Source organism: Hippocampus bargibanti, linkage group LG11 (genome assembly GCF_051943395.1).
Source record: "Hippocampus bargibanti isolate YZ-2025 linkage group LG11, ASM5194339v1, whole genome shotgun sequence".
Taxonomy (NCBI): Eukaryota; Metazoa; Chordata; class Actinopteri; order Syngnathiformes; family Syngnathidae; genus Hippocampus; species Hippocampus bargibanti.
Genome location: NC_142744.1, coordinates 5852113 through 5866768, shown reverse-complemented (window position 1 = coordinate 5866768; position 14656 = coordinate 5852113). Strand labels below are relative to the sequence as shown.

Sequence of the window (14656 nt, the reverse complement as noted above, 5' to 3'; positions counted from 1 at the left end):
TTATATCTTCCCATTTGAACATTACTCTAATTATTTATTTATTTATTCATTTATTTATTTATTGCAATACTTATGGACGATGAGGGATAAAGCTGCTGGAGCTAAAAACAAATTCGGCCAGCCAGACTCACGAATCCCCCCGCCCCCTTCAAAAGGCCCACTCCTAAATTTCAGTCGTGATGAGTGATGTAGCGTCCCCTGGTGGGCACAAATGTCATGTAATGTAAAGTGTTGGCAGCCGAAAAGCAGCAGCTGAGAATTGAAAGCAGGTTAGCTCTCAGTTAAATTTAGTTAGCCATTTTGGGACACTTTAGTTTGAGATGTAAGGGTGATCAGTTCATATAGGAGCACCCAAGATTGGTCCTGGATCGTCAGTTTGAGCCACTTAGTTATGGTAAATTCTAAAGAGAGAGAGAGAGAGAGAGAGAGAGAGAGAGAGAGAGAGAGAGAGAGAGAGAGAGAGAGAGAGAGAGAGAGAGAGAGAGAGAGAGAGAGAGAGAGAGAGAGAGAGAGAGAGAGAGAGAGAGAGAGAGAGAGAGAGAGAAATTACTTTACTAAGAACGTGGTACAATAAATTTTAAAAGAAGACAATAGCAATTTGGGCCCCAGAACTACGACTTATGCAACTCGAATTCAACATACACTTAAAGGACAACCGATACCATTTTTTTTTGTTTCCTAACTGACATCAGAAAAACGTTTTATAGCATCTAAAATACCCAAAACACGCAGGCTGATATTTTTACTCAAATACAAAACACCAATAAAAAGTGTCCCAAAACTACTTCAAAATGACCTCGGAAATTGTGAGTTTCAGAAGGTCCCACCCCCTTGTTCGTGACGTCACGCCAGGACGTCTTGCCTTGCTCGAGAATCAAAACAATGGCGTCAGATTCGGAGAAGATGCTTTCTTGTTACTAATCCAGTTATGAATATGATTCAAATAGTTCTGAAGAGGAAAGCATACATTTTTGCAATCGATTAAAGAAGTCCTTCCGTATCAATTTGAGCCGTCAGGACTCCAATGTCGCGTCTAACTTTAATTTACATAGGACCACTAGCTAAATGCTTCGGTTAATATGGAAATATTTATTTTCAAACACAAGCAACAATAATGACTAAATGTTTGTCACATGTAAATGAAAAGGGGATATTGTCATTTGGCACATAGCACGGGACATTTATGGTGAAAGCGTGTGAAAACTCGAAAGCAGGCCCATGTACATAAAAGGTCCAGTCTTCCATCCACATGGCAACATGCGTGATATTTTTGAGGGGAAATAAAACTGCAAAAAGGTGAAGAATAGAAATTGCACATTCATCCGGGGGCCCGTGGCACTTTTGGGTCATTCTAAGTGGGTAGGTGGCGCTTCAGAACATCTTTCGCATTGCTGGGCAATGTTTCTGGAAAGTTCACATCAAACTCTACCACCAGGTCTCCTCTCTGCTCTGGATTTTTGGGTAAGGGCAGACCCTGGCCTGCCACTGTTTTCCTCATGCCTGGCTTCACCACATCGGTGATCTTCATGTTGCATGTGTTCCCATCGATGGTGGACACTGTCACTGAGCATCCGCACAACGACTGCAGAGAAAAGGAGAGGATGAATGAGTTGATAAGATATCAGAGATGTTTGTTTGGACATTGTGAACAAAGGCACGAACACAGGAAGATTGTTTTGTTACTGCCGGCAGGGGACGCAGACATTCATGACCGACGCCCCCCGACATCCATGTTACAAGCACCAACATCCATAAACCAATAGAACATAGTCATTTTAATAGGTTGTCTTTCCATGAACTGACAGATTTGTAACCTGGCTAATGAGCACTTCCTGTGAAGGAGATTACCAAGTTGTAAATTAGTCTCAGGCCAGATCTCCTACATGAAGATGACAGTTAAACAGGCTGTGTCTGTCCACCTCAGATTGATCCCAGATTTTCTTTGCTTCCATTGCGAGCCTTGTGTTCGACCAACTAAGCATACAACAGCTTGAAACTTTTAAAGATGATAACTTCTATTCTGTCTATTTTCTATCATGAGACATGAAAGTCCATCCAAAAATGGTCTGAAATAGGCAGGATAGTGCCTGTACACAAGCCCCTTTCACACTCCCCATTAAAAACAACCTGGACTCCAAATGGTACAGATGACCTTTTGCTGTGTATGGCTTCAGATTCGGAGAAGATGCTTCCTTGTTACTCATCCAATTATAAATATGATTCAAATAGTTCTGAAGAGGAAAGCATAAATGTTTGCAATCGATTAAAGAAGTCCTTCCGTGTCATTTTGAGGCGTCAGGACTCCAATGTAGTGTCCCAGAAAATGCACAAGATGGCGCCCATGCCACGTTGGAAATGGGCTGATTTGTCTACTGGTAATTTGTGTCAACTAGTATCAAATAGTAATCTTGGTGCAACACACAACGATTCACCATGGCGTTATTTATGTGTTTTCCTTCTAATTTGGCCATCAACACGATGTTTTCACACCAAAAAAAGTACCCATAATGCATTGTGTGACGCTTTCTAGGTCAGGGGCGTTCCTGACGTGACGTCACGGTAGGTATTGTCTCCAACTCAAAAACAAGACTTCCTGAATATTCAGCGCGAGTCTTAAAACGTAAAATATAGCTACATGCGGTGGAATCTTTGTAAAATACGCTCAGTAGAAGTCATTTGAAGCCATTTTACAAATTATGGACACAACTTGTCCGGGGGCGTTGGTTGTCCTTTAAGTTTTCTGTTTCCAGTTCTTCTGAATGAATATAGTACAGCTGCACTTACTGTACGAAAGGTACACCCTCAACATTAACAAATCGCACCTGCACCCGCATCCGCCCACCCGCGAGCACGATCTCATAATTGATTTTTACCATCCCTCCTAGTCTATGTAAAAATATGACATTCTGTCTCTCTCATTTTCTCTCTCTCTCTCTCTCTCTGACTGTGATTCATTCAAAGTAGTCTGAACAAATATTTAAACATCATTTAATCACACCTGGTTTCCCAAAGTGACATTTTCCCGCACATCCAGCTATGATTAGCTCTGCCACGCCCCGTTTATGACATTTTTTTCCCCGACACCTCCAGTTATTTCATCTATTCCATCGATTTAATGTGTAGTTATTTTGTTCAACTCTAAATTGAAATTAATTATGGTTGGTGAAAATGATGTATAAAAAATTGCCAGCACTGTTTTTGATTTGGGAGGAATGTCAGTGCTATTTGACTTTCGTCGCTGGACAGCTCTGAGACGATGCCTGTATAGGGCAACAGATTCACAGCCTGTCGCGGCTTGGAGTTGAAGCGGGTTTACGTGGGACAGTAGATGTGAGACAGTCTGTTTTTGTCAATGGATGCTACAGCTTTGTGATTGCTTTTAACATTTAGCTTGAAGCAGACGTGCGTATTTCACCATGACGTCCCTGAGCCACTGGTGAAAAGGACGCTTTGATCCGATCCTCTTTCATCTAGAACTGCTTCATAAAACAAAGAGGGTGCAGAAAATGCTTAAGATTGAATAACTGTCTGTCTCTTTTGTGTTGTGTCACATTATTTTAGTTGTTGTTTTGACTTCAAGATGGCGCCGCGAGAGTGGCTGCCTTTACAGCAGGTCCTGTATTTTGTTTTTCTACTTCTTCCTTTCCTGTCCTCTTTCTTACTTTCATCACTTTGCTGCTGTGAAATGTAAATTTCTCCACTGTGAGACTAATAAAGGCTAATCCAATCCAATCCAATGTCAAATTAATTATATTTTGTCTCATATTAAATTACATCTATTTGATGGTGGAGCCTTATGTATTGATGCTGTACCGTGAAGAGCAACCGACACATATTGGTGATATTATTGATGGTGATTAATTAATCGCTCACCTGTCGCAAGCTGACTCGGACGGGATACACAATGTTGGACCCCTCGCGTCTAAAGTGCGGATGCGGTTTGTCCTTAATGACAAACACAATGTCCGCCGGGATGGTGTTGGGCGACTCATCTCCTTCGCGTGGGAATGTAATCTTGGTCCCTTCCTTCCACCCTCGTTTAATCTCGATGGTGAGAATCTTGTCTTCTGTCCGCATGGTCCTTCCATCCGGATTCAGTCGCTTGCGAGAGATCTTCATCCGTTTTGTGCAGCCGTGGAAGACCTCCTCCAGGGAAACCCTGAGCTCATGCACGATGGCCGGGTCCCGCTTGCATCGCTGTTGTTGATGCTGGCCGCCTGGGCCAGAATGCACGTCCCGAGGGAATCCGTTGAGGTTGAAGCTGCTGAAAGAGCCGAAAGGGTCGTTTCCATCCACCTCCATATCCTCGTCGTCACGAGCATTGCCCGTTTTACGGCCAAAGAACATCTCAAAGGGATTGGAGCCTCCGAAAAAGGTGGCAAAGGTGGCGTGGGGGTCTCCGTGAAAGGTGTATGTAAAAGTGTTGCCTTGACTGTCGCCAGGGGGACCGCTTCCTCCCTTAAGACCTAAGGGACATACCAAATTGGTTGCATTTTCATTTTTGTTCAATGGAATATCTTTCAAGAAAACATTGAAAAAAGACAGTGACATCTTGGTTCATTCCATGTCAAAACTGATGGAAAGTTGATGCATGTCTACGGTTATTGTAACATGGAAAGTGCAAGATGGCGTCACGAGAGTGGCTGCCTTTCCAGAAGCTCCTGTATTTTGTTTTTCTACTTCTTCCTTTCCTTTTCTCTTCCTTCCATAACTTTGCTGCTGTGAAATGTAAATTTCTCCACTGCGAGTGTCGTGATCTGGTTGGCGACCAACGGGTGGCGCTGTCGGCCCCGCCTGCACCTGCACAGGTGCTGGTCGTCCCGATCAGTAGCGGACTGCCACGTTCGGATTGGCGACCAACGGGTAGCGACGTCAACCCTGCCTGCAGCCTCGCAGGTGCTGGTCGTTTTAATCAGTGACACTTAAAAGGACTCCCGGCACGACCATCCGGTGTCGGTTCATTGTTTGTTGCATGCTTTGTCTGCAATCGCATGCATTGTATGCTGTGCATGTGTTTGTTTAACCTTGGCGGACTTTTACACTTGGTTTTCTTTTGATACTTTTTTTCTGATCAGATCATTTTGATGTTTTACATTTTGTTCCTGCTGACCTTTATTTTAATACAATTTGTCAAAGAACCTCCTGCTCCCTCCTGCCTGCTTTTTGGGCATCCGCACCCGCCATCACCACTCTGCAAACCTTGACAGCGAGACAAATAAAAGCTAATCCATCCATCCATCTCCATCCATGACAAAAATGATACATCACACCATGTGTCCGTACTATTTTTTATAATGTTCATAGTATTTAGGGACATGTTCAAATCAATTAAGATTTGACATTTGTGTATCAATACAATATGTCATGATATCAACATTTTGTCGTACCCTAGTATAACAGCTGATTTAGTCTATACAGTATTTTACACTTGTGTATCAAAGCTGTCCCATGACAGGGAAAATATAATACATCACGATAATATTTTGTCTATGTATTTTGATACAAAATCGTGGGAGAAAACAAACTCTTATCTTACCTTAGCTCTATTTAGACAAACAGATAATAAATAGTTGACTCTTATGTTGTGTATCAACGGCCTATTGTAGAGTGAAAAATATATAGAGATAACAATATGCCAGCTAAGTGATACATGGCATATTTTTTTCGTTTTTAAGTTAGGTTTATATACACGTTGTACTGTAAGAGAAAATATGTAGCACATTACAACAAATATTAAATTTTAAAGATGATTATTACTTATATCTATACATCCGTGTGTGGATGGGTAGCTACGGATCATGATATTTTGACTGAACCGCGTATGGGTACATCATGTCACGATACCGAACGTGACAGATGATTGACCGTTTAAATGCCGTTACCTTCTTCACCATGCTGGTCATAGATGTCCCTTTTTTTGGGGTCGCTAAGGACCTCATAAGCTTCTGCGATCTCCTTGAATTTCTCCTCGGCTGCCGCAGATTTATTCTTGTCTGGGTGCCATTTCAACGCTTGCTTTTTGTATGCCTTCTTGATATCCTCTTCCGTGGCTCCTTTACTGATGCCAAGCGTTTTATAGTAATCTTTTCCCATTTTTGTTTCCTTCGTCCACAGCCTTTGTGGTGAAAACAGGAGAGTCGGAAAAAAATGCTTCTGTTCGCCGGGAATTCGAGACGAATTTACTCCAGACTAGCGTTCGCCGAGCGGGTGATTCATCTCCCGTGGAGGATGTGAAATCGTTTGTGTTATTCTTGCTCTTCTATGCTTGGTGCCGGGTGACCCTTTAAATAGACCTGCATCTCCCTCTCTCAGCGGCGTCCACAATACATCAAATGCACGCTTGACAGTCAGTTAGTTCCGTTTCCGCGTTGTGGATAAAAACACGTTAATTTATTTATGACATAATTCAAATAATAAAAAAAAAAACATTTATACAAAAACATGATTAAAGATAATCTCAGTAAATTAAGTGTAATTACAGGGGACTGCTGTTAGCTGCCAAATGTACTCTTACGCTACGTTCTATGTGATCGAAGCACCATAACAAACCCCCACCCCGTCCAAAAGTTAGGCGGTTCAAATTGTGCTAAAATTGAATGAAAATGGTAAACGCACGTACATTTTATTTGATACTGTTGTTTCTATAGTTCGCTGCCAACGTACATTGAAGCTACACTGGTCACATCAGCATCATCAAATAAAACCACCTTATTTTGAAACAACATTTCCTGTTTTATTGGCTCTCAGTCTGCCGCATGACACCCATCGCAGCCAGCCGCTGGCACATTATTTAATAATTCCTATGGATGTGGTCAGGCACTATCCTGGAGCTCCACGCTGCATTTCATCTATGTGAGCTGTGACGGCACCGGGTGTGACGTCATGGCAAGTTTATGGATCGGTCACTCTTTATTCTTGATTAGAAGCGTCATCATTTTATTTAGTATTGAATATATATGCGATTTCTGTGTTGTTATCGCAAATGTTTATTCTTCTACTTTGATTATCCAGATGATGATATCATTGAAATTACTGGTCCAAATCGCCATCAGACGTAACTATACAGCGCCACCTGCTGGACGAAGAAGACAATGTGGTGCATTCTCTAAGTGATTTATAGTTCTGTTCTGGGAGTGAGTCGGCACGTGGGCGAGGCTGCTGCTCGGTGCAGATCATCATCGCCAAATGGATCATTTCCGAGGACTATTTGTCAAATTGGACCGGAACCAGGATGGTTTCATCTCGTTGTCCGAGCTGCACAGTGAAATGAGCACGCACGGCATCTCAGTGACAGATGCTAAGGTGCAGGTACTGTAAATCTCTCCAGCTTGCATGATGCTGACTTCGTTTTCTACTGCTCGGTGAACATGTGCTCTTCTCATACACACGTACACACAGAATCTCATAAAATCCTATGATAATGACAACAATGGCCAATTGGATTACGACGAGTTTCTCAGCTACATCATGGACCGAGAGAAGAAATGGAAGATTTGCTTTGACCACCTAGACAAGAACAAGAGTGGTAAGCAACTCAGTGAAAACGAGTGAATAAATTACATTTGTATAAGGATAGTTTATATAAGTATAAAAAAAATACGTGACTGTAAAGTGTCCTTGAGAGTTTTGAAAGGCGTTTATAAATGAATGTATTATTATTATTATTATTATTATTATTATTATTATTATTATTATTATTATTATTAACAAAACACATAGCTCTGTATAAGATATACCTACTACAGTGATACCTTGGTTTACGAACCCCTTGGTTTACGAAATTTTCGGTTTACGAATGTTAAATTTATGAAACTTTTACCTTGGCATACGAACTTTACCTTGGCATACAATTTTTTTTTCCGTACACATAGCTACCTCAATGAGTGATTTGTCATTCGCGAACGAGCCCGTTCATTTAACAACAAAATGGCAGCGGACTGTTTTTGTCCTCTATTCCCCGCCCCCAGTCTTCTGTTAAAGGGAACGGATTATTCTCATTTTAACGGTTTCCTATGGGAAATTATTTTTTGGGATACACACTTTTCGCCTTACACACTCTGTCTGGGAACCAATTAAGTTCGTTAGCCAAGGTATCACTGTATATACCAAAATGGGGTCAAAATGGGCCCCCAATTCCCCAAACACTGCATAAACACAAATAAAAATTACATAAAGTTTCATGTCTGATCTGGTGTAAAAGTGTAATGTATCTACCAACTATCAACAAATATTCATCCTGTTACCTTGCATTCAATAATTACTTGTGCATCTCTTTTTTGTGTGTGTTTTGATCAGGGCTGATTGACCAGGAGGAGATCATATGTTTGTTTAAGGAGTTAGGAGTTGTCATTTCAAAGGCCCATGCCAATAAAGTAATACAAATGTAAGACTCTTTTTACCCACTACACAACACAGAACAACACCAGAGCCTCCAAAGTGGAACATAATTATAAAACGACTCATGCTTTAAAGACTGTAATGGATAGGTGGTTGTCAAGAGTCTATTTTTTTGTCCTTTTAGCAATGTGCTACATATGTGATTGAATCAATGAATTGCTGTGTGAGATTAACTCATTCACTGCCAGACATGTGCAAAAATGTATCCACTGCCAGTGCCAGGGTTTTTGTCATTGTCACTCAAATTCCAGGACCCACAGAATATTGAGTTTTAGGACTACATAAACATCCAGTACAGTGTTAGAAACCATAGGCTATTCTTTCATCAGAAAAAAAAATGAGTAATTACTAAATTATATGGGTCTGGAGTTATATAAGCTTGAAATGAGGGCGGCTGTCCAAATTACAATGCAATACTGTACTTACATATTGGTTTATAGAGCGCTTTAGCAACAGTTGAAGCTGGAACAAATTGCTAATATGAAAAGAAGGGAAATGCTACCACCTTGTGGAAAAGAACAAAACATATCCAGAAGCAATGACCAGTGCTTAATCGGCACCCAAGCATGAAAAAAAAAAAGAAACCCGAACAAATTCGGGAATGGCGCTCTACGTCATATTTTCAATTCCCGAAGAAATTCGGCAATGGCAGTGAATGAGTTAATTTTGAATGAATTACAAAATCCCGGTTTGTAGCTACGGAGTACCCGATACTTTTCTGTGCAGCAGCAAGTGGCATTTCTTGCTTCCCAATTTTTTTGTTGCACTCTTTACGGTCACATTTTTTAAGGCGTTGACTTTGGGGGTTCAACTATAAAGGGTAATATTCTTTGATAAATTAGTTGACCAGGAATAACTGCTGTTACCATAAACTACGAGTACGGGTAAGCGGCACAGACCTTTTTTTGAATACAAAGTCCTACTTAGGCCACTATTACTAGATTGTGCACTTACAATTTGGTGACATTTCCAGGATGGACACGGATGGCTCCATGACAGTGGACTGGGATGAGTTTCTGCAACATGTTATTCTCAAACCTGTGGACAACATCGGTGAGCTAGTGTCATCGTGGAAACACAGTCTGGTGAGACTCCAAATATTACTTCATCCATTTTCTATTGGGCTCGTCCTCATTTGGGTGAGGTGGAATACCTCACAGATGTATTTTGCTGAGATGGGGAGTACATCTTGTACAAGGTTGCCATCCAATTTCAGGCCACAAAGACAACCATTTTAATCTATGGACAATTTGAAGTCTTCGATGAGTCTAACATGTCTGTTTTGGGAATGTGGAACTCCACTGAATAACGGTTAGCTGCGAAAAGGAACATAATGCTCAATTTGTACTTTAAAGGACAACCGACACCATTTTTTGTTTCCTAACTGATATCTGAAAAACATTTTATCGCATCTAAAATACCCAAAACACGCAGGCTGATATTTTTAGTCAAATGCAAAACATCACTAAAATGACTTAAAGTGTCCCAAAACGACTTCAAAATGACCCCGGAAATGACGAGTTTCAGAAGGTCCCGCCCCCTTGTTCGTGACATCACGCCAGGACGTCTTGCCTTGCTCGAGAATCAAAACAATGGCTTCAGATTCTGAGAAGATGCTTTCTTGTTACTCATCCAGTTATAAATATGATTCAAATGGTTCTGAAGAGGAAAGCATAAATGTTTGCAATCGATTAAAGAAGTTCTCCCATATCAATTCGAGCCGTCAGGACTCCAATGTAGCATCCCAGAAAATGCACAAGATGGCGCCCAAGCTCCGTTGGAAATGGGCTGATTTGTCTGCTGGGAATTTGTGTCAACTACTATCAAATAGTACTCTTGGTGCAACACATAACGATTCACCCTCGCGTTATTTATGTGTTTTCCTTGTAATTTCGCCATCAACACGATGTTTTCAGACCAAACAAAGTACCCAAAATGCATTGTGTGTCGCTTTCTCGGTCAGGGGCGTTCCAGACATGACGTCACGTCAGGCATCGTCATCAACTCAAAAACAAGACTTCCTGAATATTCAGCTTGAGTCTTAAAACGTAAAATATAGCCATATGCCGTGGAATCTTTGTAAAATACGCTCAGTAGAAGTCATTTGAAGTGATTTTACAAATTATGGACACAACTTGTCCGGAGGCGTCGGTTGTCCTTTAATAGACTTCATTTGCTACTCAATTTTGAGTGATTTGGCTTGTGCTCGTCATCGGGCAGGTATTCGACGTGGGTGAGAGCAGAGCGCTAGCCCTCGAGTATCCCGAAGAGAGTTCCGGCATTGGTGCTTGGAGGACGTTTGTTCTCGGTGCTAGTTTGGCTGACGCTGTGTCTCGGACGGCAACAGCCCCCATAGATCGCCTCAAGACCCAGCTACAGGTTAGCACGATTGGATTCTAACACCCTCCCATTTTGTACAGATGCACCTTAAGTCGCTTTTATGTTGCCTGTATGTAAAATCTATTTTTAGCTTTTTGGCTAAATGGAGGTGGGGGAAAAAATCAATGTATCAATCTTTGGTCTTGACAAAGTACTATGTGAAACCAGACATGATTCAAATAATATTGTTATTCATTGATGACAAGGTTTCTTCAGCCGACTATATATATATATATATATATATGATATATATATATATATATATATATATATATATATATATATATATATATATATATATATATATATATATATTCCTAATGTCCAGAGGTGGGGATGCCAGACCTCTGCTTTGATATCAAGAAGAAACCTTTTCATGGATGGACCACTCCTGTACGACTGAGAGCTTACACAGACGTACTGTTATTCATTCTGCTTATAGTGGTTTATGTTTTATAGGCTGAGATAAATAACTTTTATATCTTCAATTTCCTCTCAGTGGGTTTTGTATGAATGGCACAGGAGGATAACATTAAATATGTTAAAGCCTGCTTATTTGTATTTCTTTGAAAGTGGCGGCTGTTTTGCTCCTCATCCGAAGAGCTTCGTCAGCGATCTAAATTGTGCTGGTAACTCTTTCTGATTACCTCTAATGTTCCAACATTAGAGGTAATCAGACAAAAGAAGTAATCAGATTAGCTTCAGGAAGTAGTTCACTGTTCCCCCAACCTTAGAGCAGGGACCTATCAGAGGAAGGGTCTGGCACCGCCACCTCTCTCCATTAGGGATAGACAGTATATTGGGCCAGAGTTACCAGCACAACTTTAGTTTGCTGACGAAGCTCTTCGGATGAGGAGCGAAATGTCCAACACCTCCATAGAAGTAAAGATGACGAATGAAGAAACCTTTTCATTGATGAACTCCTGTATGACCGAGAGCCTACACAGACATTTCAAAAGAAATTGACGTTTTTGGCGTCTGTGGTCAAAAGTCATCTGTCTGTCATCACTGTTGTAACATAATAATAAAATGTGATTTTTTTTTTCGCCCTTTTTGTAGTTTTTTGGCCCCAAGGCCTTTTCTCGAGGCTTTCAGGATCTTCGTGTTGGTGGCCTTCGTTCTATGTGGCAGGGCAATGCTGTCAATGTCCTGAAGGGGACGCCCCAGTCGACACTCCAATGTCTAATCTACGCCCAGGTGGCTCTGCACCTCAACCATCAAACTCACCTAAACCATCTCTTTGTTGCTAATGAATGTTCCTTCATCTTGATTCAGATGAAGATGTCCATGCAGGGCAGAAGTCAGGGGAATCTGAGCGTGCAGCAGCGCTTTGGCTTGGGTTGCGTGTCTGGTGCTGTGGCTCATGCTGTCTTCTACCCTCTGGAGGTATCACGGACACAACAACGGGAATATTTGCATATTGGCTCAGGAGCGCCGGAAGCACTTTCGGACCGAGATCCCACAAAATTGATGCAGCAAAACCAGAATAGAAGCTCTGTCATTGATCCACCTTTTTAGCTCTTCACCTCCGTGCCTCCAACTTCTGCAAGATTTTACTGAGTACCCCTACACTACACACAGGTGGTTCCCGTCCTCTGTTATGTCCCAACAGGTATTGAAGGTGCGGCTCAATCTGCAGCGAGTGGGCGCCTACCACGGCGTAGTGGCGTGCGCTCGATCTATTTACCAAAATGAGTCCTTGACTTCGTTTTACAGAGGATTTAAGCCGAGCATACTCTGCATGATCCCTTATGCCGGAGTGGAATGTGCAGTCCATCAGGTAATTGGGTATTGCGCAAATAGTAGAGTCCGGTAACCACAATGCTAACATATTTTTTTTCATTTACGACCTCACAAGTCTATCATGACCTGGGCCCAGAGTGACCCAGCCTACAGCAGCGACTCCAGGCTCTTTTTCTTCAGTTTTGTGGCCTTTGCTTGTGGGCAAGTGAGCAGCTACCCTTTGGCGGTGATAAGAACGCAGCAGCAGGCGCAAGGTAGAGGCCTCTAGAATCAGTGCATATACTCCGTTTTTTTTCTACTGTACTTGTTGCCTTGGTTACTTTTCTCTGTCAAGTATATATATATACATGTATATTGATACCTCGTTTTACGAACCCCTTGGCTTACGAACATTTCGGTTTACGAATGTCACAATGAGTGATGTGTCGTTCACGAACGAGCCTGTTCTTCTAACAACAAAATGGCAGCCGACTGTTTTTGTCTTCTATTCCCCGCCCCCAATCTTCAGTTAAAGCCACGTGATTGGTCAAGAACGTAGCAGTGAGGGAGGGGATGGTTTAACCATTAAAGAGACAGGCAGGCGACAGTGAGAGAGTTTCAACTTTGATAGTTCAAAGGCAGAGTGTAGACTGCTAGGTTAAAATATCCCATCAATCAGGCTCCACAAACAATCCGCACAAGCCATCTGTACACTTGATGCAAAAAGCTATCAACCCAGCTAAACAGAACACAATTGATGATGAACTAGATACACTTATCACAGCGAAAGCACCTACAAGGGATCATTCCTTAAGATGGTGAAAGAATTTAAACAGCTTCTTCCCCCAAGCCATTAACTCTTTCAACTCTTTCAACAGTAGCCCAAATGGAACTGTATAGTGCCACTTAGCAATTTTTTGATGATGATACTAGTGCAGCGTGTTCTATCGGAAACAAATTCCTTGTGTGTTCTACATACTTGGCAATAAAGATGATTCTGATTCTGAAGAAAGTTACGTTCCTCATCAAGTGTTTAATGCTGATGAAACGGGCCACTCCATTCCATCAAGCCATCAACTACCATCACAAAGGTAACTAAAATGACTTTATTATATAGTACAGTTCTTCTTTAATTCTACAGTTATTTCTTTAATTATAATACCATAAAACATTTGTTATACATAAAATAAGGTATATTTTGTGTAGTTTTAAGGCTTATAAAATTAGAAAGTAGAAAATTATGTTTTATGGGGACCTGGGAACGGATTATTCTCATTTTAATGGTTTCCTATGGGAAATTAATTTTTGGGAAACACACTTTTTGTCTTACACACTCTGTCTGGGAACCAATTAAGTTCGTAAGCCAAGGTATCACTGTGTGTGTGTATATATATATATATATATATATATACAGTAAAGTCTCATTATATCGATACGGATATATCGATAGTCCTGGTTATATCGATACTATTTCTATGCACGCACGGAGAAAATTACATGCAAACAATATATATATATATATATATATATATATATATATATATATATATATATATATATATATATATATATATATATATATATATATATATATATATATATATATATATATATATATATATATATAATATAATTTATGACAATTTCCTCACCTTCTTTCTTGTTTCCCAGCTGTCTGTTCAGGTTCACAAGCCGGGTCGTTGGGCATCCTGCAAGGACTCACTGGCATATATAAAAGACATGGTCTGCGGGGGTACTATAACGGAATGGGGGCCAGTTTCATCAGGGCCTTTCCATGCGCCCTCATGAACTTCACCTTGTGCAGAACATTTGAAAAACTGTTTTCCTCCACAAGCACATGAAATTTTGCCACACAAAATTTGCCCCCAAAAATATGCAAAAGTTTGCCTCGTGTTCCAAGCAATAAAAAAGTGGCATTCTTGTTCAGATCAGCTCCAGCAGTTGCTCTGAGTCATGCACATTTTTTTTTTGCTCACAAGCAAATTATTGTTTTTCTGTAAAGTGTGTTAAGTGTATGTAATGTATTGTAAATGTCTCGATGAATAGTCTTCCACTGTGTGGAGCCATTTTTTTCCATTTCATCACCTCTATTCTATAAATGGACTTACTAATGAATGCATTATAATTGTGTTGTAAT

At 40.8% G+C, this 14656-nt stretch overlaps 2 protein-coding genes across 2 annotated transcripts; one reads left to right on the top strand and one right to left on the bottom strand.

The window, feature by feature from the left end:
• Positions 1-1075: 1075 nt before the first annotated feature.
• On the bottom strand, positions 1076-6118 carry dnajb4 (DnaJ heat shock protein family (Hsp40) member B4). Its single transcript, XM_089008068.1, has 3 exons — positions 5883-6118; positions 3874-4466; positions 1076-1582 (listed from the first exon to the last, which is right to left on the bottom strand). The coding sequence occupies exons 1-3, from the start codon at positions 6091-6093 to the stop codon at positions 1352-1354; spliced, it is 1035 nt and encodes a 344-aa protein (XP_088864194.1). The 5' UTR covers positions 6094-6118; the 3' UTR covers positions 1076-1351.
• Positions 6119-6833: 715 nt separating this feature from the next.
• Positions 6834-14609, top strand: slc25a24l (solute carrier family 25 member 24, like). The gene is made up of 10 exons (XM_089008492.1): positions 6834-7308; positions 7399-7525; positions 8296-8383; positions 9371-9482; positions 10618-10776; positions 11836-11973; positions 12052-12162; positions 12389-12556; positions 12635-12773; positions 14170-14609. Exons 1-10 carry the CDS (start codon positions 7186-7188, stop codon positions 14358-14360), a joined length of 1356 nt encoding a protein of 451 aa, XP_088864618.1. The 5' UTR covers positions 6834-7185; the 3' UTR covers positions 14361-14609.
• The last annotated feature ends 47 nt before the right edge of the window (positions 14610-14656 follow it).

Coding starts and splice junctions, on each gene's coding strand:
- dnajb4 (XM_089008068.1), bottom strand. CDS start 6,093: ATGGGAAAAGATTACTATAAAACGCTTGGCATCAGTAAAGGAGCCACG. Junction 4,467..5,882: donor TGACCAGCATGGTGAAGAAG/GTAACGGCATTT, acceptor TATGTCCCTTAG/GTCTTAAGGGAGGAAGCGGT. Junction 1,583..3,873: donor TCCGAGTCAGCTTGCGACAG/GTGAGCGATTAA, acceptor TTTTCTCTGCAG/TCGTTGTGCGGATGCTCAGT.
- slc25a24l (XM_089008492.1), top strand. CDS start 7,186: ATGGATCATTTCCGAGGACTATTTGTCAAATTGGACCGGAACCAGGAT. Junction 7,309..7,398: donor TGACAGATGCTAAGGTGCAG/GTACTGTAAATC, acceptor ACGTACACACAG/AATCTCATAAAATCCTATGA. Junction 9,483..10,617: donor CATCGTGGAAACACAGTCTG/GTGAGACTCCAA, acceptor GTCATCGGGCAG/GTATTCGACGTGGGTGAGAG.